This window comes from Anas acuta, chromosome 5 (genome assembly GCF_963932015.1).
Source record: "Anas acuta chromosome 5, bAnaAcu1.1, whole genome shotgun sequence".
Classification (NCBI taxonomy): domain Eukaryota; kingdom Metazoa; phylum Chordata; class Aves; order Anseriformes; family Anatidae; genus Anas; species Anas acuta.
In genome coordinates, this window is record NC_088983.1 from 54603166 (window position 1) to 54624188 (window position 21023).

Sequence of the window (21023 nt, forward strand, 5' to 3'; positions counted from 1 at the left end):
GTGAAATGTTGACTCCTTACTGGCTGGTGTCTTTTGAAGTAGCGTTCAAGTAGTACCTTCAAACTAGTTAGCGTGCACAGGAACACCTGAATTTTGTGCATATATGTCTAGCTCCATTTCTGCACTACACACTTTGGTGGAAAATCGGAACTTGTAGGAAAGCCTGTAAATAGAAATACCAGTGCTTGGAACATTTTGAAAATTTTTCTTAAATAAGACCAGTTCCTTGGAAATTCTAGTCAGTTCAGAAATATTTTATCTAAATGCATTTAAGGCTTTAAAGAACCACCAATATCAAGCAGTATGGAACAAGCAGTACTTTCTTTTTACATTATTTATTTGAAATGTTTTTGAAATATTTTTAAAGAGAGACTTGGCTGAGCATGTGTTGTCTTCTGAAGGGAGGAAATAAGGCCCAGTCTGAATGGCCCTACCTTATACTATGCTATTTGATGTACATCTCACAACAGAAATTTACCCTAATTGGAACGTAATGTCACTCATAAGTAGTACATTCAACAGTGCTGAGGTTCTTGCTTTTATCAAGAAGATAATGTAACTGTTGGATAAACCATCAGTGCCCAATGCAAGTTTTTCCTCTTGATTTGTATTTCCTTTGAACTTATTTAGACTGATATGTAACAAGTAACACATTGTGTTGAATGGCAAAGGTAATATCATTTTACTTTGGGTGAACAAGAAGAGTACTCCTAATCAAATGGACACTGTATTTCAGGGCAGGATTTCACTTGTAAATGCTATTTTATTTACATCCATTTCTCTAAAAATTATTTCACCAGTTAACAGGATTAACTGTTTGCATGTTAATCCCCAACAGTAACAATTAGTGTTACCGGTCTCTCTAATTCTTCTTCCTGAAGCCAATGTTATTTCCTCTCCTCTATTTCTTACTTAGGTTTGGAAGGATGCTGCCACTCAGATTTTCTTCTCCTTATCTGCAGCATGGGGAGGTCTAATCACTCTCTCTTCTTACAACAAATTCCATAATAATTGCTACAGGTATGTAAGAGTGAAATCCGCAAGTTTTACTAAAAGAGTCTTGTCCAAAAATGCCAACATTTTCCAGCTTGCAGTAGTCGTTTGGAATGCTCACCTCTGTCTTTTTTCTTCTTTTTCTTCTTTATATATATATATATATATATATATATTCATTTAAATGATATATATATATATTATTATTATTATTATTTTTCTCGGTCCTAACCTACTAGTCTCACAATGAGCCTTAGCCTTATTATAGTCCCTGTTGACTCTTTATGTTCAGAATTGGCAGTTTTAGCTTGAAAACCAATTTGGGAAGCTGTCAGCAGCTGTGAGCAACGTTATGAAACCACAACAGTTGGCAGTGTCTGCTGAAGAGCAACCAATACGTTGAATAAGCTCAAGTTGGCTGTTGTTGTACGTGCATGAGTTCAACATGCAATTTCTATATGCGATTCTCATATTTTTAATTGATTTTTAATTTTAATTCACATGTGTGAATGTATTTCAGGTTGTAAAATTCAAAATCAGGTTTATTTGAAATCAGTGAAATTTATTTTTGCAAGTAAAGTCATTTCACTAGTGGCATAGTACATATTTTCAACAAGGAGTGTGTGCCAGATGAATATCTGTAGACAAGGAAAAAAACAACAAAAGCAAGTGACATTAGCAGAATGTTTAACTGATATTTTGCTGTCTTTAGAGTAGGTCTTGTTTCTATTGAAGCAAACCTTCATTGATTCCTGTGCAAGGATGCATGTGCTGATTCAGGACAGCATGTGCTGCTGGCTAGGCAGGGACTATCCAACAGCACGCTTAAAAACTTCCCCGAATCAAGGCTTAAGAGCAGCACAGGCTCCTTGGGTTTTGAACTCCAATATCCTATCAATATTCTGTAAGTTCTAGGTATTGTATACGGAACATATACTTAGGTACCTTTAAAAAACAAAAAACAAAAAAGGTGGTTCCAGATTTTAAAAAGGAAGTCCAAAAATACTTGCTACTAGTTTTCAAAAATAGTTTTCAAAAATACTTGAATATACCTTAAAATATGGATAAGTAAAAGCATTGTTTATTGTTACTCCCACCTAATTGTCCTTTGTGTCCTACTTCTGAAAATGCTTATCCTGTGCTTTGATTTTTTTGGTGATGAATGGATACATTCAGTATATCAGGGCAAAAAGTGTGATAGGTGTTATGATATCTTGCTGCCTGAATTGAACAATGGTTTGTGGCATTTGAAAATGCTAACGACAAATTTGAATGAAATATGCGGTAATGAAATAGAAAAATAATATTATGCTTTTAACGCCGAATTTGTGATTTACTTATGTTAGAGAGGATGGGGAGACTGAAGCAGAAATAATTAGAAAAGCTTAATTACTTCTAATGTGGTTAATTTTGCAACACATCTTGAATACTGAAATGAAGCTTGACTATTTTGTCCCATTTCAATTTTTATATCCATTACATTTTAATATTGCAAATAGTATTCTAGTTTTCAGTTACATATCCAATTTAAACATCTTCAGATAATCTGCAGTTGTGGTGAATTTATATACATTCATTGCATAACATGCACCTAAAATATTTGCTTAAAACTTACCTGTGTTTTGGAAGAAGATTAACCTTTAATGATTCCAAACAAATATATTTTTTTCCTATAAGCTTAAAGAATTAACCTAATCATTCCTGTTGAGGGATGCTCTGTTATAGCTTGCCAGCTCAGTGAGCTTCTTAACAGCTTTTCAGATTGCATTTCGTTCTGTTCCTGACAAAGAAATAACAGTAGGAATAAGCATTTGTAGCCAAGTTTGAAAAGCATTTAAAGGAAGCGACTTTTGTTCCTCAGCCCTAGTAGTTTAAGGGGTGTTTTTTTGGGGAAAAAAAATAAAAATCCTAGAACAAATGAAAAAATCATGGACAAAGACAGTGATGGCTGGTTTCCTGTCGTGTCACGTGGACTTAACCATGATAGCATGGCATTCAGATACGGATTTCTTGAGATTCCCATCCCAACAACAATCACCGAGGGCTGTACCTCTACAGATGAGCAGGTGCTGTAGGGTACAGAAAGCTTTACCCTGAATGTTGCGTGTAGAAAAATACAGGACAAAAAATATTTTACCTGAGCAACAGTGGTTAGTCCGTATGTAACGTAGTGAGCAGATGGCCACCTTAGGTATAGAGTAAAGCACTCCATTATGAACTCTGTTGTCATTGCTGCTGTCTTCAGAGATTCTAAGAGCAGAAACAATCAATGTCTTCTTTAACCTGTGGCTTCCTTTATGGCATGTGAATGATGGAAACTTGAACATCTGATATCTGGTGGTGTGAAGACTTCTGCTGTCTCCAACCAGAATCATGTTCACCTGATAAGTGTAAAATTTGCCTTTGTCAGTGTTTCCACAGAATGTGTGCATGCATGTGAGAGACATTTGAAACATGTCCAACCCCCTCCTGTGTATTAAAAACAAGGCGATTGTCTTTTTGTGTTTTCTTTGCAGGGACACATTGATAGTCACATGTACCAACAGTGCCACAAGTATATTTGCAGGCTTTGTCATCTTCTCAGTTATTGGCTTCATGGCAAATGAGCTCAAAGTGAATATCGAAGCTGTTGCAGACCAAGGTAGGGTACACTGCCGTTTCATTTCTTAGACCCGATTCTGAAGTGCAGGCACCTGGTGGCACACTCAGCTCTACTACTAATGATGTTGGCGGTGGAGGTGGGAATAGGGGCTTCAAAGTGCAGTGGCTTAGTAAGCCACTTGTGTGCATCTTGATCCAGGAGAAGGTACAGTACTCAGTGTTACTGGGAAGTCAAGATACTACCTGGGGCCTCCTTGTCACTCATTTGGTAAGAGAAAAAGCAAGATGAGACACATTCCAAATCTTTATGTAAATAAATGATTGGGGTGAGATGTCTCCTTCACATAGTCTAAGCAATCACTGGGTTTCTTATTTGTCTCTGCTGCTGCCTTGTTAGGTCCTGTTCAAGGTAAAACTTGTTCTTGATGGGAGAAATCTTGGATGAGACAGTGCTGGGCTTTGCAATGTGGGAATAGGAGAAGTACAGCCTGAGATGTAGATCGAGCCTCTGAACTGTGGGGAGCAAGGAGATGCCTCTACAGGGAAATTAAAAATTCTTGCAGAACTGTTACTGTACTGGAGCAGATGAGAAGGCCTTAATGAAGTGAGACGGTTAGAAATGGGGATCCATAATGCCTTAATGAGTTCAGCTAAATGTGGGCAAGAAGAACGTGACGGATGGAAGAATGGGTGCTATCATGTATGATGTGCTATGAAGCAGCAGGAGATAGGAAGGGTAACTGTTCAGAGAAGCTTGAAGAAGTGTAAAAATCGGTGGAATTATGTAGGGGTAAATATTACCCTAGTTCAGTTCTGTTTCCTGTGAAATGTACAGTACATCGACTCCAAACCAACCCCAATCTTCTTGATGATTTCAGACTTGGTTAAAAAGATAAGTTTGTGATACTTCTGGAATAACGTACGTTTTTTCACTTCCCCACCACAGCCATTTCTGTATACAAGTGAGGGTGTTAAGTATCGTATTGTAGCCTTCGGCACAGATACAGCCATTTCCAAGTGCTGAATGAAAGGGATTAAAAGATGGAAGGCTTTCCATGCTGTCCCCCAGTTCCCTGCAGTAGCACAGAGTAAAAGGAGGCTTTGAACTGGAGGAAGGACAGAGAGTTCAAAAACTGAATGTCACATACAGGAGGTGACGTTTATACACGAGGTGTCTTGCTGTCTTTGTTAATGTGAAGACACCCAATGTTCTTCTGACATGTTTGTTGTGTGCTTAAATTCAGTGCCCCAAGGTGCTACACCTTTGTGTTTGAAAAACTCTGTGAGTTAGCTAAGGGTCAGTCTTCATCTGATAGTTCTGTTAAGCTTTTCTTGGCTACATGTCATTTGAATCCAGACTTGCGACAGGGCTGTAAGACTGGTTTTATTGCTGTATGTCGTCTTAACAGCTTTCTAGTTAGTGTATCTGCTTTTCACATCCTCATATAATGCTAGTGCTCTTTCGTTAAAGATGCACAGAAGAACTGTTTGCCAGCAGTTTTGCTCTTACAAATGATGTTCTGAGAGCTTTGTTATGCACCAGAGGAAGTGTTCATCTCCCAGTTGACCAGGCAGTAGAACATGTCAGGATATTCCTTTTTGTACTTTAGAGCTTTGAAGGTTACAGATGACCAGCTTTTCCTCTAGGCAACACAGAAAGGAACACAGTTCTGTCCCACACACTCAAAAAAAACAGGCTATATAATTTGTTTCTGGCTTAGCATGGCAGCATGGGTTTGCCCTCATCTTCTTGCATTCTGACTTTACAACTGCTCTTCCCTTTAAGGGGCTTCAAAAAGACACTAGATGAGGAATCACTTCACAGGAGCAAATCCCATCAGTTCAATGGTGAGAGGAGAGGGAGGCATGACACAAGGGCAAATATATCTATCTCTGCTGTATGCATTGCTGTTGGTTAGGAACAAATCATTTCCTGAAATCTAGAAGGTTCCAAAGGAAAAGAGGGTAAGGGGGCACCTTGACACCCAAGTTCCGTGCTATGATTCCGTATAAGGGCTACATAAAAAATGAAATGGGGAAGTGGAATGAGTATATAGGGAAGTGACCTTGAATTGTTTTGATATTTTTTTGGTGAGCCTTTCAAAATGATTATGACTGCAGAGCAACTTAAGCCAGCCTCTGTTGAAGAGCTGCAACAGAATTTATCTAATGAGCGTTTAAGGAGCAAGGGTTTTTTAGGAGCACCAAGGAAATGTGACCTGAGCAAGTGCAAGCCACAGATGCAAGATCGGGGGTTACCTAGCAAATATGTGATCGTTTTTCTCCATGTAATTGATGGGAAAGAAACAAAGCAAAACAAACAAAAAACAACAAGAAAACAAGCTAAAAGAGTATTTGGGGTGCAGAATAGGGAGAAAGGGAGAGTTAGTATTTCGAAATATTTCTTATGAATTTGGTTTTAAAAATGGACATTGCATTTTTGTCTGTGTTGCTTTAATGCGGTTCTCATTTGTATTTATTGGTGAGCTATTTATTCTTCTAGAAGTCCACTGACAGAAGAAATAAAGGGCAGCCATTGGGAGTAATTGTTTCCTACAAAATTCAGAAGTCAGCTATTTCTGAACACCTTATTTATCAGGTGCTTTTATACTGATTGTCAGAAGTATCCTCAGAATCTTCTATGCCTTGCAGAAGGCATTTGGGATGCACTGAAACGGATCACAAAAAGAGCAGAAGCTCTCTGAAGTACTGACTGTTACCAGTGTGGTCTGGTAGAGTAAAAAACTTCTGAGGAAAATAAGTTTCGTTTTTGGTGTATTCATCTCTTCACACTTTTTTTATTCTGGTCTAGCTCTCAAAATTATTTATATATGTGTCTGTCTTCATTCTTGTGTTTATGCAGTCTTGATTCTATCCTTTTAGTTTGCTAGGAAAATTCAAGTTAGAAGGCCAGATGCTTCAGCAATAATGTTTCCATTATTTTTTTTGTTTTAGACTGTGTGTCCATCATGGAAAAAAAAAAAAGCACCCTGAAGTCCAAACCCCACAGCACAGTCAGATTATTTTAAGGAGAGCTGTGCTTGGGTGAAGCTGCAGTGGGAACTCTGAAGGGGCTACAGAGGAGGGATGGAGAAACATAGCTGATAGGGGTGGTTGGGGAAACATTTGGTTCAGCTGGTTCATCTCCCTGGGGATGGCGTATTATTTAGCACAGTAGTTGGCCAAACCTTTTCTGTTGAGTGCTTGCTGGTGGTCTTTGAGTGAGTGACTAGTCACAGGCTGGAGCTCTCTGTTCCCAGCTGTTTCAGCAGATGTTCGAGGGAATGTGGAAAAAGCTGTCACAAGCCAATCTTATTGTAGGGCTGTCAGTTGGTCTGTAAAACCCTGTTTAGGCTGTTGAAAATTGTTTCACAATGGTGACGTTGCCCTATACTCTGTAATAGGTGGAAAGAAAATTTAGTCTCATGATAGAAAATTGCACGGTAGGAAGAGTGGAAACGAGGAGAAAATGCAGACTGAGTTAGCATATTGAATTAGCAGAGTTAAGAAGCTGACTCAGCAAGAGGGGAGAAGAACCTCGTCCCTCCCTATCTTTTTTCTTTTTTCTTTTTTAAATTCTAAAGTTGTATTTCTTTTCACAGAGGGAGAAAACAGCAAAAACTGCGATGATATGTAATCTGCCTTCAGACATTCAAAAACTTGAATGAAATGGTTAATGGTCTGGGGAAGGGATTTAATTTTTTTTTATTCCTAAAATATTAAATTGAAATACCGTGTATTATTTTCAGTTGGAACTTTGCTTTCAGAAAAAAAAATAAATCCTGATGAAAAAAATGAGCCATTTCAAAGAGGCAATGTGTTTTGGTTCTACTCTCACAGTTTGATTAAGAATATGCCACAACTGAAAGGCTTTAGTGATTGGAAAATCACTAAAAAGTTCAAGGTCATTTGCCTTTTCCATTTCAGCACGTGCAAAACCTTGGGAGTTTTCCTGGCTTTAATAGACATTTGGGAGGAGTTAATTCCTGCAGAAGTCCCTGAAGGTGGCCGGGGTGGAAGCCAGACTCCCTGCACTTGTTTACATGTGCTTGGATGCTACCAGGCATGCAATACCTTAGAAAGTTATCAGGCGCCAAGATGGAAAGATTGCAATTTCATATTTTGTAATTAAACTTTTCCTAAAAGCGTGATTAATGGGAAATCATTATTTCAAGGCTTAATTTGAACTTGTAAATACAGGAAGCTACTGCAAACAGAGCCTTTATCTCTAATAGTCAAGAAGAAATCTTTAATCAAGAGATGAAAGAACATGTTTGTGAATACAAAATTTTTCTCCCTTGCACCATCCTCTTTTGAAAATCCATTTTTCTGCAGCATGTTTTAAAGACAGAACAGCACTGAGTCATACACAGTGTTATTTTTTACACTGTTGTTAAATTTAATATTTGTCTTTCGTTCAGAAGAAACTCCTTCAAAAGTTAACCTGTGGAGATTTTGTGTGCTGCTAGAACTGCATTTTGTTTTCCATTATGTGAGAAAGCAACAGGTCTCCCTTGAAAAGAAACAGCATGGGGAGCTGCAGGAAATCAGGTTCAATAATCTGGATTAGAAATGGCCAGGACAGGGTGAGCTTGGATCCCCCCTTCTTGTGGCTCAGCTCATGGAACCAGCACAACTTCTCTCTCACTTATGTCTTGCCTGAAGGGAAATACCCTTCTGAGCATTTTACGCGGGCACTCCTTCAGCCAGGATAAATAGAGAAGTGTCATGTACTGCAATGCTACAATCAAATTCCTGCAATGTTTTCTCCCCGGCAAATCTAAGCATACTTCTGAAAATAATTTTTCTTGACAGCCAATAAAAATTGTAGTCTAAGATACCAACCAACAGAGAAAGCAAAACTCCCAGTTCAATCTTAAAAAAAACAAACACAAACCACAACTCCTTATTCTTTCTGCTGTGTTACCTTATCTTTTTTTTATTCGTTATTACTACTATATTATAATACTATTGTATTTTTATATTACTACTATATTATAATACTATTATATTTTTTTGGTAATTATTACCACGTGCCAGATATTAGCTCTGTGCATGCATTATGTTCTCTCTTGCTCACTTGGCTGTGTGCTGCTGCTGAGTTAGAGAAGAGCATTTTCTTTTCCAGTACTGAGGTAGGGATGATTGCTCTGCTGGTCTGAGGCCAGATGACAGGGACAGTGGTAGGAATTAGGTCACAGAGCAGGAAAGAACAACTACAGTGCAAGATTTTGTTTGTTATTTGGATCAGAGTATTAATCTACTGGTTAAATGTGTATTCTGCAACGTGAAAATGGGAAGTGTAGAAGGGTTTTGAACCTTACAGCCAAATTAGATATTAACTGTGTGATGATAAATCTTACTGTAAATAACAGAGACTTAATGTGATCATTTTTACTTCTAACAAGCATAGTAATAGAGCATTATATATGGAAACATGAGTTTTGACATCTCCCTTTTTTACCCATGTATTTTTTTTCTGTATAGTCAATGATGTTAATGCAATAAAATATATCACAGCCTTTATTTTTATTGTTTCCAGGTCCTGGAATTGCTTTCGTGGTTTACCCGGAAGCCTTAACTAGGCTTCCACTTTCTCCGTTCTGGGCTATAATTTTCTTTTTGATGCTTCTGACACTTGGATTGGACACGATGGTAAAACTGCTTTCATTTTCTCTTCTTTTCTTGTTGCTTCTCCTATTTATTGGTTCTGAGGATCATGAGATTGCTCACAATTTTCCATGTGGTCAGTGAAGTGATTTGCAAAGAGAGGACTGAATTAAGACCATCAATACCAAAAAGATGTGGGGGAAGCTTTGGCATTGGCATTTTAGCATTTTAACACCCAGGATTCTTAATCCTGTCTCACTGCAGCATACCCAGCTGGACCATTTCATTTACATTGTGTGCTGAAATTAATCTTTTTGTTTTTGTCTTTCAGTTTGCTACTATCGAGACTATAGTGACCTCTGTTTCAGATGAATTTCCAAAATACTTACGTACGCACAAGGCACTATTCACTCTTGGGTGCTGCATTTCCTTTTTCATCATGGGATTTCCTATGATCACTCAGGTAACGATACTGTCTTTGAGCATCACTTTCTGTCCCCAGTCCCCCTCTGGTGGCCATTCCCTTCCCTTGCAAGAAGCAGTTGCAAAACAGTAAACTGAATTGCACTGAATGAGTGAAGACACCAGCTGAGTTTGAAAGCTTTTTTTTTTGTGTGTGGACACTCTGGCTGAGATCTATTTAATAGATTTGGTTGCTCAAATCTTTCTGAAAATCTGAGTCTCTAAAAATTAACCCTTACTCAACATCTCCAAAATAGTCGTATAAATTAGGTATCCACATTTTACAAAAGTTCATACGTCATCTAGACCTGCACAATAATTTTGGGTGCCTTCCTTCATATGTATAGAGGGGTTATTTACTGATAGTACTGGAAAAGCGTGGAGTTAATAATGAAATTGTCATCTATCATTGATAGTCAATGCTGTCTTTTTTTCTTCTAGTTCCTCCACCACTGTAAATACTTAACAATTTCAAGAAGATGTGCACAGACTCTATTTTTAGTCTTTTCATCATCCATTTTTTCTGCCTTTGTCTTTCTTTGTCTCACCTCGTCACCTACCAGCCCAACTTTGCGGTTCCAAAGCCTAGGATGGATTCACTCCTTCCTTCACTTGACTGAAAAAGATTAGACGATCATTCAGCCAGAAGGAAGCAACAACATTGTGGCTTGAGCCTCTGTCCCATCAATGCCTGATGTGTACTTGGGGACAGAGTCTTGTGTCCTGCTCCTGTCCATTTTGCCTACCTTAGTGCTAGCTAGAGGATAGGGATATGGGGACATATGTAGAGAGAAGTGCCAGATATACCTCATAAGTAATGTTTCTTTTTTCCTTTTTTCTTTAGGGTGGAATGTATATGTTACAGCTTGTGGACACTTATGCAGCTTCTTATTCTCTTGTCATCATAGCCATCTTTGAGCTTGTTGGAGTTTCCTATATTTATGGTAAGAATGGATAATGTTATTGGACCACCTATGTCAAAGTAGCATTTTAGCATATGGTCAAGTAGATGGTATCTTACAAAGATGTAATGTTTCTTTTTAATTTTTCTTTTTTACTAAAAAAAAACCCTGAGAATCTAGAAACATGATTTTGAATGGAAGCATAATGGGACTTCATTGCTATAGGATTCCTTTAAATGCATATATTCAAAAGACCCTTTTATACAGACTGAAGTCCTTTTTCAATCAGTAGCTTAAAGCCGATGTTTTAAGAGTATATGAACATTCTTAGCAAATACTAAACATTGACCAAACATTTAGTGACACTTAGCCAGGAGCTCTTTGACACTTTTTTATTTTCCACGTACACAGCCAGTTTTTCCTTTAGCCCATCTCTACAGCACTCTACAGTAAGTCTACAGCACTCTACAGTAAGTCAAGACTACGCACTACACTGCTACTCAGTGATTCATTATGCACAGTGGTAACTGTAATTATATCAATCCATGTTGACATACATGGAATTTTTAGGAGGACACTCACCTATTGGAAAGTAGTACAATTACTTTGATGCCACTGTAGCTGCATCAGCTGGTATTAGTTGGTGACTGTTCCCAAACTCACTCAGTGCTTTAAGGAAATTGATTCTCGGAAATGTGTGATCTGAGATGATTGTAGTAGGAAATCATATGGTGATCTCCTTACATAACAGGTTATTAATTTATGTCTGGAGTATGTTGGTGTCACTTAAGACTTGCCTTCAAAAGTGAAAGAAGTTCTGAGCCTTGGTGTTAGAGAAAACAAACATAAAGCTGTCTCTGCTGTTGCTATGGCCAGAAATGAACGTTATGTTTTCTATCAGCTAGTTTTAAACAATCCTGAGATTTTTTGTTGAAGATATTTACCTATCAGGATGATCTTAGGCCTTAGTCCTGTGCACTAGATACTTATATCTACTGATGTTGTGGAGTCTATTCTAATATAAATGTATGAAAAATCAAGCATAACTCAAAACATGCAACATCTGCTGCTCTTGCTTGAGGAATGAATACATGAAAAGGACAGGCAATCCATCCTTTCCCATTGTCTCAAATTTTATGGAAATGCAGTAGAGTATTTTATCTCTGGTGATATCCAATCCAGTGAGTGGGCTCAAATGGTTGTAAAGGTACCTCAGGTATGACCTAGGGAGAGAATGTTACAAAACAATGAAAAAGATCAAAACAGGAAGCAAAAAAAATATAGTTTAGACCATTCACATTTTGGTTGATTTAATTGCTTTTTGTTTTTGTTTTTTAGGTCCCTGAAATATAAGTGTTTTGATTAGAGGTGGGTTTAGAAGTGTAATATCTGAGTGAGATGATATTGCTAACAGCTGTCAGCTTTACATTCAAACAGTCTACTCAAAGGACCTGAGTGTAATGCTTTGAGATATCTCCTGAAGTGGAGAGACAGGTTTTTGGGGATTATAGAGCAGAAAGACTGGTCTGGAAATTGCTACTGGCAAGCTGCATTGCTTTTCTGTTCTTCAGTTTCCATGAAGATAGGCACAATTGTCCCATTCCTTCCTCCCAGTTTCCAGGAGGCTTAGCATTTACCTGTTCTGTGAAAATATCATGGGGCATGTGTTCTCTGATGGATTAGGTTGGTTACTGTTCTGACCAGTTTCCCAGCGTGCTTAAAATTAATGCTGTTCTGTAAGGGATGGTGAGTGGGAATGCTCAGGAAGAGTTAAGGGTTTGGGATGTATTTATTTATTTTTCTCCTTCCTCCTTCTCCATTTGCTGACAGCATGCCTGAACAATGCTGTTCTAAAAGCACTTGATGTCACTCTTCTTTGGCAGCGTTGTCAATAGCATTGTTTAGTCTATGTCAAAACGATCACTCCCTCTAAGCCATTGCCATCACGGTACAAGGTAAAAATTCCTTGCACAGAATATTGTTAAATAGCTCAAAAGCAATCTGTGGAATTTCTTTGTTCTGCATGTTCTTAAATAAGTATGAAGATAAATAGGAAGGCTCTATTCCTCCTCTGAACACTGAGTGGCAGAATAACTACAAACCTGCCTTTGCGGAACAACTTTTTATTAGATTTGCAAACAAAATTGCTCTGGGTAGTGCCCTGTTTGTCCAACACAATCAATATTGCTTAAAATACGAATTTGAGTGAAAACCTTAACATAATACAGAAGAGTTACAGTACTGCTAAGGAGGGACTGGAGTGGAGGAGTTTTTTTTAATTACATAGTACTTTAAAATGATCAGATGTGGCAAAGATTTGATGAACTGCAAATCACTGTCTCTGTGCTTTGTGTACCAGCTGATTGTTAATCAACAGATGCCAGTCAAGTCTTTGATCTAAGCGATTTCAAAGATTATTACCTGGAATTAACCTTTTGTCACACTAAAGAGCTTCGACTCTCAGCACGAAAAATGAAGGATTTATTTTTACAGTCATTATCCACTTGACTAATGTATCATAGCTACTTCTACCATATTAAATCTATAAACAGCTTGTATATTTGTGATTTGCATGTTGCAAATACAAATGAAGCTGTTGCTCTTGTTCTATTCTTTCAAGCAGTGCTTAAAATTGGTATCATATATTTTCAAGCTCAGACAATTGCTTGTTTTACACTCCACTGACACCTTTCTCCGTACGCTTGTACTCTTCGTAGCAAGCAGGTTGGCATAATAGTGGCAGGCGCTTTTATGATGAAATAAATCTGTCTTTAGCTCTTGTTACATGTTCTGCTTGCTGAGCTGGTTGAGATTTTTAAATTAAAAAGAGGCACACTTGGTTATTTTCTTGCAATCACTTATTTTTCAGTAGAGTCGGTGCTACATTATCCAGTCAAATGCAGTTCTTTATTTCACATGCTGCTATAGATGTTTATTCTCCAATTGTTTAGATTATGATGTATGATTGGTAAAGAATAGCTTACAGCTCTGGGTATTAATTTAATCATCAGCATAATTCCCACTGCTGCATTCTGCAACGCAAAGCTAAATACAGAGATCTTTGTGCTTGAGTGAAACACCGTAGGAAACTGCTTGAAATTGAAAATGCATTACCTTAACTTTATTTGTGCTCCTTCTAGACCTGTTTTTTGACAGTCTGTTGTTGGGAAGGTTTGTCATCAGAGTGAGTGGTAACGGCTGCAGTGTATATGCAGACAGTATGTTAGTAATTCTCAATGTTTTACCTGTGGCAGAATATTGAAGTAGATGTCTGTCTTAGCTTGCATTCCACTTTTTAATGGATTTTATATCTGTAGCACTTTGAATGCATCATCCTACCTTTGAGAGTGGAAACTGAAATACGGAATATCACATTGTTTATTTACCAAAGTCGTTCAACAGGCTTGACTGATCTGAGAGGGAAACCAGATGCACTAAGATTTAATCAGTGTTTTATTAACTGAAGCATCCTTTGGATTTTTCTGTGGAACTTCTGAACCTGCTTTCAATCATTCACTGAGAAATAGATGCCTACTGTGTAATCTCTGTATCTGTTTACATACATTTGGTTCGTGAACTGCTAATATTTAAAAATACCTGAAGCTCAATATCTGCCAACATTTCCAAGAAGGAACTATCTTTTCTTTTGGAGTTTCAGATAAATCTGTGCAGATCTGCACAGAACTTGCTCAAATTTTGAAGGCAGAAGGCCATCCAATGAGGTATACCTCTGTTGCAGCAACAGCAAGAAGGGACACTGCGGGGTGGGAGGGGGAAGAAGTATCATTGTCCCTTTGGATTAATTTTCTGATCTCATACCCACTGTAGATTGTACTTCTTCCCCCAAATTCAGATCTTGCAATACCACCTTATTATTTAACTTCGGGATTTTTCTCATCTATTTCTTAAAATAGCACAGTTCTTAGCTTTTTTCTTGCATGATACCAGCCTATGCTGGCTTACTCTGTGCTCACCTGTCAAGCTCGGTTCTAGGGCTGTCCTAGCACCACAAAACCCTGTTGTTTTCTTAAAGGTGCATCAGAAGATGCTGAACATGGAGTCGTTGCTACTTTTTATGTGGTGGTTCATCAATTCTTAATTCTTAGAACAGTCAGGTGGATAGTTTCGTTTCTTTTCCGTATCAACAGAAAGGCTTCAAAATTAGGTGGATCAAGCCTGGGGATTATCCCTTCTTAAATTCAGCAGCTGCAGTGACTGACTATAAGGGCATTAAGAACATAAAGCGGTTTATTACTTCTCTTCCGAGTATTTCCTCCCTTATTGAATGACTTCTCCTGAATATTTAAGCTCCATCCCTGTCTCCACATCACACAAGTTAGATGAAAGGCTGTAGTATAATGCTGTGTAAAATCTAAATGGCAGAGACAATCACCTGCTTTATCAAATAAAATTGGGCCGGGTTTGAAATGTTTGTGTGACGGGCGAGCTCAGCCTTGAACCCCAGACTTCCCGCTTCTCATCACTGTTAGAAAAGCTGGAGCAGGCTTCCATTTCATTTTTATTACTTTTGGGGAAATCACTAATGGATATGCTAGTGAGTAGGGGCCACTGACCTAAACAGCTATGCAGAGGAAGACTGAAAAGTAGGCTGGCTTTTGTTAGGTGGGCAATGGCAGCAGCAGGGCTAGCATGCCTTCTCCAGTCACATGGCATAAATAAGGAGCTAACTGCAGAAATGGCTGAAACAGCATTTTCCAATCTTGTGAGTTTTATTAACTCCAGTAACTACACAGGTACAATCAATACGATAATGGGAAGAATTAACATGTCAGTCAATCCATTTAATCAAATAACATTAAATAGAATTTTAAATATTTATTGGTGCTCTCTAATAGTTCTAAGTATTGCTTAAACATCAGTTGAAAAATAATAGGACACTATAATTTCCAACGTTAAGTGATATAATCATACTCTAGTCACACAGTTGGTATAAAGAAACTCAGATAGTGCCTTTGCTGACACAGGTATGCAGCTGCCAGTTTTTAATGGCCATGTATAGTGTATGTAGCTCATAAATAGTTTATTTTAAAATTAATAAGGGTTTTCTTTCCAGTGAAATAGAACAAGGATGCATAAAATTGCAGCTAACCAGCATGTGCTATCAGTACCTCAGTCTGAGATGTACTCAGTATGTAATACATGTAATTTCTGTGTAAAAGATTGTCATGTTTATTTTTATTTTTACTCCATAGGAAGTAAATATTTTATCAGAATGGTTCCCAATATAATGGTGTCATTTGTTACTTTATGGTTAGATCTTTCATTGAAGTTTTCAACAAACATATTCGGATTTGTTATTGTAATTAGACACAAGAAAAATCACAAAAGCTGTGTTGCAAATTGCAGCTGTTTGCTTTGACCCCCCTAATTGCATTTACATTCGCTGCCTACAGGATTGCAAAGATTTTGTGAAGATATAGAAATGATGATTGGATTCCAGCCAAGTAAATTCTGGCGAGTCTGTTGGGCATTCGTGACCCCTACTATCTTAACAGTAAGCAAAGACATTGTGATGTCTTCTTCTAAGATGATGATGTTGTTTCTTGGATGTCTGTGATGTTTCTGAATGGTAGTAATGACCTCTTGGGTACACGTGAATGGATAGACATGGATTTGCACGTGTTCTTGCATGTTTGTAGTGGATAAAATAGAGGTTAAGTTATGACATTTTGGTAGAGAGGGACAGTAAGTTTCCAAATGCTGTTGTTGTAGTCTTTCCCTGTCTGTACAACGTGCTGGGATGGCGTGCCATTGCGTGCCTGCAGTTTTTGATTGTTCTGTACGTGTCTGCGTATCACAGAATCTCTAGGTTGGAAGAGACCTCAAGATCATCGAGTCCAACCTCTGACCTAATGCTAACAGTCCCCACTAAACCATATCCCTAAGCTCTACATCTAAACGTCTTTTGAAGACCTCCAGGGATGGTGACTCCACCACTTCCCTGGGCAGCCTGTTCCAATGTCTAACAACCCTTTCGGTAAAGAAGTTCTTCCTAACATCTAACCTAAAACTCCCCTGGCGCAACTTCAGCCCATTCCCCCTCGTCCTGTCACCAGGCACTTGGGAGAACAGGCCAAACCCCCACCTCGCTACAGCCTCCTTTGAGGTATCTGTAAAGAGCAATAAGGTCACCCCTGAAATATTTATAATATTTCATTATAATTTCATATTTAATTATAATTTCATATTATAATTATGAAATATTTATAATATTTATAATATTGTAATATTTAAGTGTGTGTATTTATTATACATAGTTATATTTACACACACACTTAAATATGTGAGGAGGGAGAGACAAATTGACATAATCTTCCTTTCTCTTCTCAGGTTCAATCATATAATCCTAGTTAGGGAAAAATATTTTATGGACTCTAACTGATCTAAGAGACATGCTTTAGAAAGACTTGGGTGGCAATGCGAGTGACGTGGTCTTATTTGCGAAGATGGAGCTATTTCTGCAGAGGTCTAAATATTTACGTTCTTAATAACGAATATAAATCATCCCCGTAGTTTCCTTGTTCTTCTTTCCCCCCGTCCTTTTTCAGAAGGAGCTTTCCTTTCCCAAGGCTGGGCCGGGCGGTGGCGCTGCGCCACTGCGGGAAGCGGCCGCGGCACTGGCACGGCCCGCAGGGACACAGCGGGGAGGAAAGCAGCAATAACGGGTGTATCAGTCCGGGGTTAGATGTGTTATTTCCACATCGCAGTCTAGAATAATGCTTTACTTCAGATCTAGGGCTCCACTGAATCTAAAAGAAGGCACGTTGTTGATTTTACCCAAGCACGTTTTCCTCAGGTCCGGTAGTCCTCGAAGTGTCACAGCCGTGTGGTTCCCGTGTGGTGCTCTGACACAGCGTTCCCTTCACATTTCTAAATGCAGATACAGGCCTTGGTTGCGTGCCATGTTGTGGCACTAGAATGATTCAGCTCTCACAGAAACCTCATTTTACAGGGAGTTATATTTCATACAGGTATTCATAGACATAAATATGCAAGATAAGCACAAATGCTAGAGCTCCTGAAAGGACTGGCATTTCAAAACAATGATGAATACAATGTCAGCTGGGTGAGGTAGAGAGGCAAAACAGTGACAGATTTTGTAGTTTAGTCATTTGTAGTCACTGTGCAGAGAAGTTGTGCCTCAGCGTAACGTGCTGGAAAGCTCCTGCGTGTGTGTGATTCTTCAGCAGATCTTGTTGGGAAGTTTTTACTTCAGGATAGCCATCTACCCTGAAACAGGCTGCTTGGATAGGTGCTTACTTCTTTCAAGTGACATAATTTAAGAATGACGTAATTTCTTCTGGACACTGAAAAAGGAATTCCTGTGTGAAGGGACTGGTTTCTTTTGGTTAACTCAACAAGTTCCTGAGTTGTGAGGGAAAGAAACTTCCTGTGCTGAGAAGAATTTCTTCAGCAGCCCTGATGCAGGTATTGTACCTTCCCGTGCAGATTTTCTTGACCAGTTCATTGTCATCACTCAAGTGCAGTGGTGTCGTGTGTGAAAAACAGATAGACCAACCTTACCTCTGTATCGGTGACTGTTCTTTGATTTTGACAACATTTAGGTATAGTTTCTGAATCCATTTTTGAAAAGTTTGAAGGTGTAGCTCAGTTTAATCAATAGTATTAGCACAGTGTAAATGGGAACATATGTTTTCTCGAGGGCCTTGTTAAAATGGAGATGTGTGCACGTTTTTTTTCTCTGATTTCTTCCAATGGCTGTTTTCATGATCCTGTCTTAGAACCATTGTTAGAGTTCTGAGGGGAATTATAAGGCTTTTCTGCAAATTACTTGGTTGCTTTACTGATCAGACTTGCACGCTTAGCTACTGCCAGTAATCACAACTAGGGAATAGGAAATTATGTTGTCTCTTACGGAAAGCAAATTTGGAAAGCAGACGAGGTCCAGTCAAGCTTGCATGTTCTGTTGCTGTTCCTTCCAAGTGTTCACTAAATATTACTTAGGGTAAGAAATAATTTGAGACTGATCAGTCATAATTCAATTTTTGTGGAATGGAAATGGACAAAGCAAACCCGAGCAATACTTTTTTTTTCTATTATGGCCTCTGTAAAGCTAATATTTGATACATTTGTATAGTCCAATATTAGACTTTCAATTACTCCCCATCTCTGGAAATAAAACTGATCATTTTATATATGCCTTCACCTAGCTATACTACTATAAATCTTCTGTGTGCAATTATTGTAAGCACAGGCATTTCCCAAAAGTTACTGAATTATGCACAAATGTAAGCAGATGTATTGCTATTCATACTGTAAATGAAATGGACTAACTTAGCATAATCACATTAGGTAAAACTGCCAATAGACCATGTAATAAAGCCTGTTACTCTAGGGGCAAGATTCTAATTTCAATTCTTCTGCCATAAATGCGGTAATTTCTGTGGGGTTTTGCAGGATTTCCACAAAGCTCATTAGATTCAGTCTCAGACCTGTTTGTTACAGTTTGTGAGAGCACCCTGTGTAGGTGCGTGTACTTTTATCTATATTCCACATAGAGCAGTTATGTGTGTGAATGCCTACCGAGTGCTGCAAAAACAGGTTTGTTTTCCTTACTCAAACATTTATTTTCCTTCCTTGTTTCCAGTTTATTCTTTGCTTCAGTTTCTACCAATGGGAACCAATGACTTACGGAGCTTACCACTACCCGGGCTGGTCCATGGTGCTTGGATGGCTGATGCTGGCCTGCTCGGTTATTTGGATCCCAGTTATGTTTGTGATAAAAATGCATCTAGCCCCGGGCAAATTTATTGAGGTAATTCTCGTGTCTTTTTGCTGCTCAAAAATATGGTCACAGGAGACTGTCTGTTTTATTTTACATTGATTTTTGTAATATTGAATGGCTAATGGTGCTAAGATTGCTTTCTGGTAAGCTGGTTATTGTGTTGCAAAAAGATGCTTGGTAGATTTAAAATGCAGACCTTCTATTCCCTATTCCTCAACAAAATGCTCCTAAATTGTTAAGTGATTGCTTTTATGAGAACTAAAAGGAGTCACAAATTTCATAAGCCCTGAAAATGGTGCCAGTGGAAGAAAGTTGTTTTCCTAGCTTTGCCAGCCTTTTTGCAAAGTCACACAGGGGGCGGGCATTACAGAAGGTTGTGCCGCTTCATGACATCCAAGAAAAAGAAAGATGAAAAGACATGCTCTACAGCTGAAACGAGTTATTATAAACCTTAGCTGACTGAATAAACTGTTCCTCTGTGGCACCTGGGCTTGAAAAACAAAAAAAACAGGTGGCATTTTATTTTTGTGTTGTGGTACGTAGCAGATCCCTGCTGCTTCCCCCCACCACTCCAAAAGTGTGGCGGTCCCCTTCTGCTCTGTTTCTCTGTGCCCAGCACTGCAGCTGCTGCCACCACCGCCTCTCCACAAGTGTTCCCGTCCTGCTGACTCCCCAGTTCCTTGTGGGCTGTAGAAGAGCGAAGTCTTTCCCATTTCCCACGCCAGCATTTCACTCCTTCGTTGTCTTCACCTTGTCATCTGAAGAAGTTCAGTGCTGTTGTTTGTGGCCTTAGAGGCTTTCTCAGTTGTGTCCTCTCCTCACTGCATGCTGCTTGTGCTGTTGCCTCCTTGGGATAAGGAACAGCCAGCCATCTCCCCTTTTCATAGCCATTTTTACAGTTCGGCTTTCCTGCAAAATCCATCGGGGCTGTTATACGCCTAAAAGATGGAAAGGAGAGAAAATGTACTAAAATAGAATAATCTCTTGGTCTCTCAATATGTCACGCTACAATGCCTAAGGGAGAAGATTGTGTTTTTCCATTTCATACAGAGCAAAGGAGTTTAATATTAAGTGGCAGGAGACCCTGGGGAGAGCATCCAAGTACACAGTTGGCACTAGGCAACAAGGCCACTTGTCTAAAGGGCCTTTCAGCCCTTGTGTAGAGAACGTTGGAGCGCATAAGGTGGGAAAGATAACTACTCCTACTGGAAATGAGCTAATATGACATTAGACTTGCTTGTTCACAAGTCTCTCTCACTGAGATAAATAGCTCTCCTTCAGATCTTCCAGTTTACCTGTGTGGGATGGGAGTATGTAATGCCTCAAAAAATCGGGTGCTTTATTTACTGTCCCTCCAGTAGTGCACCCAAAGAAACACCAAAAGGTCTGATCTCTTTTGAAGGGGCTTTTTCTGCAGTTATTTCATCCGTAGCCCAGTATTTTTTGAACATGGAGTCTGCTGCATAAAATTATTATGGTTGATCTGGGAGGTAAGGGTTGCAAACTGGTAATTAAACTGAGATTAAAATAACTGATAGAGAGGCCTGATTCACTTTATTAGGTAATAAACCTATAATTGTTCCCGCTTAAGTCATCAGAAATATGTTTTCTTTCCTTTTTATCTGTAAATAGCCAATCATATTATATATACAATAAAGAAATCAGTGGAAAGATGAGAAGGTTTTGGA

At 38.7% G+C, this 21023-nt stretch overlaps 1 protein-coding gene across 1 annotated transcript in view; it reads left to right on the top strand.

Annotated features, from left to right (window-relative positions):
• The window catches only part of SLC6A5 (solute carrier family 6 member 5), a 43906-nt gene that overhangs the window by 17312 nt on the left and 5571 nt on the right, over positions 1-21023 (top strand). Inside the window, exons 11-17 of the mRNA XM_068685425.1 lie at positions 917-1020; positions 3510-3634; positions 9137-9249; positions 9536-9667; positions 10511-10610; positions 15983-16083; positions 19198-19365. Of these exons, the coding sequence (XP_068541526.1) occupies positions 917-1020; positions 3510-3634; positions 9137-9249; positions 9536-9667; positions 10511-10610; positions 15983-16083; positions 19198-19365 (843 nt within the window). The remainder of the gene's footprint in view (positions 1-916; positions 1021-3509; positions 3635-9136; positions 9250-9535; positions 9668-10510; positions 10611-15982; positions 16084-19197; positions 19366-21023) is intronic.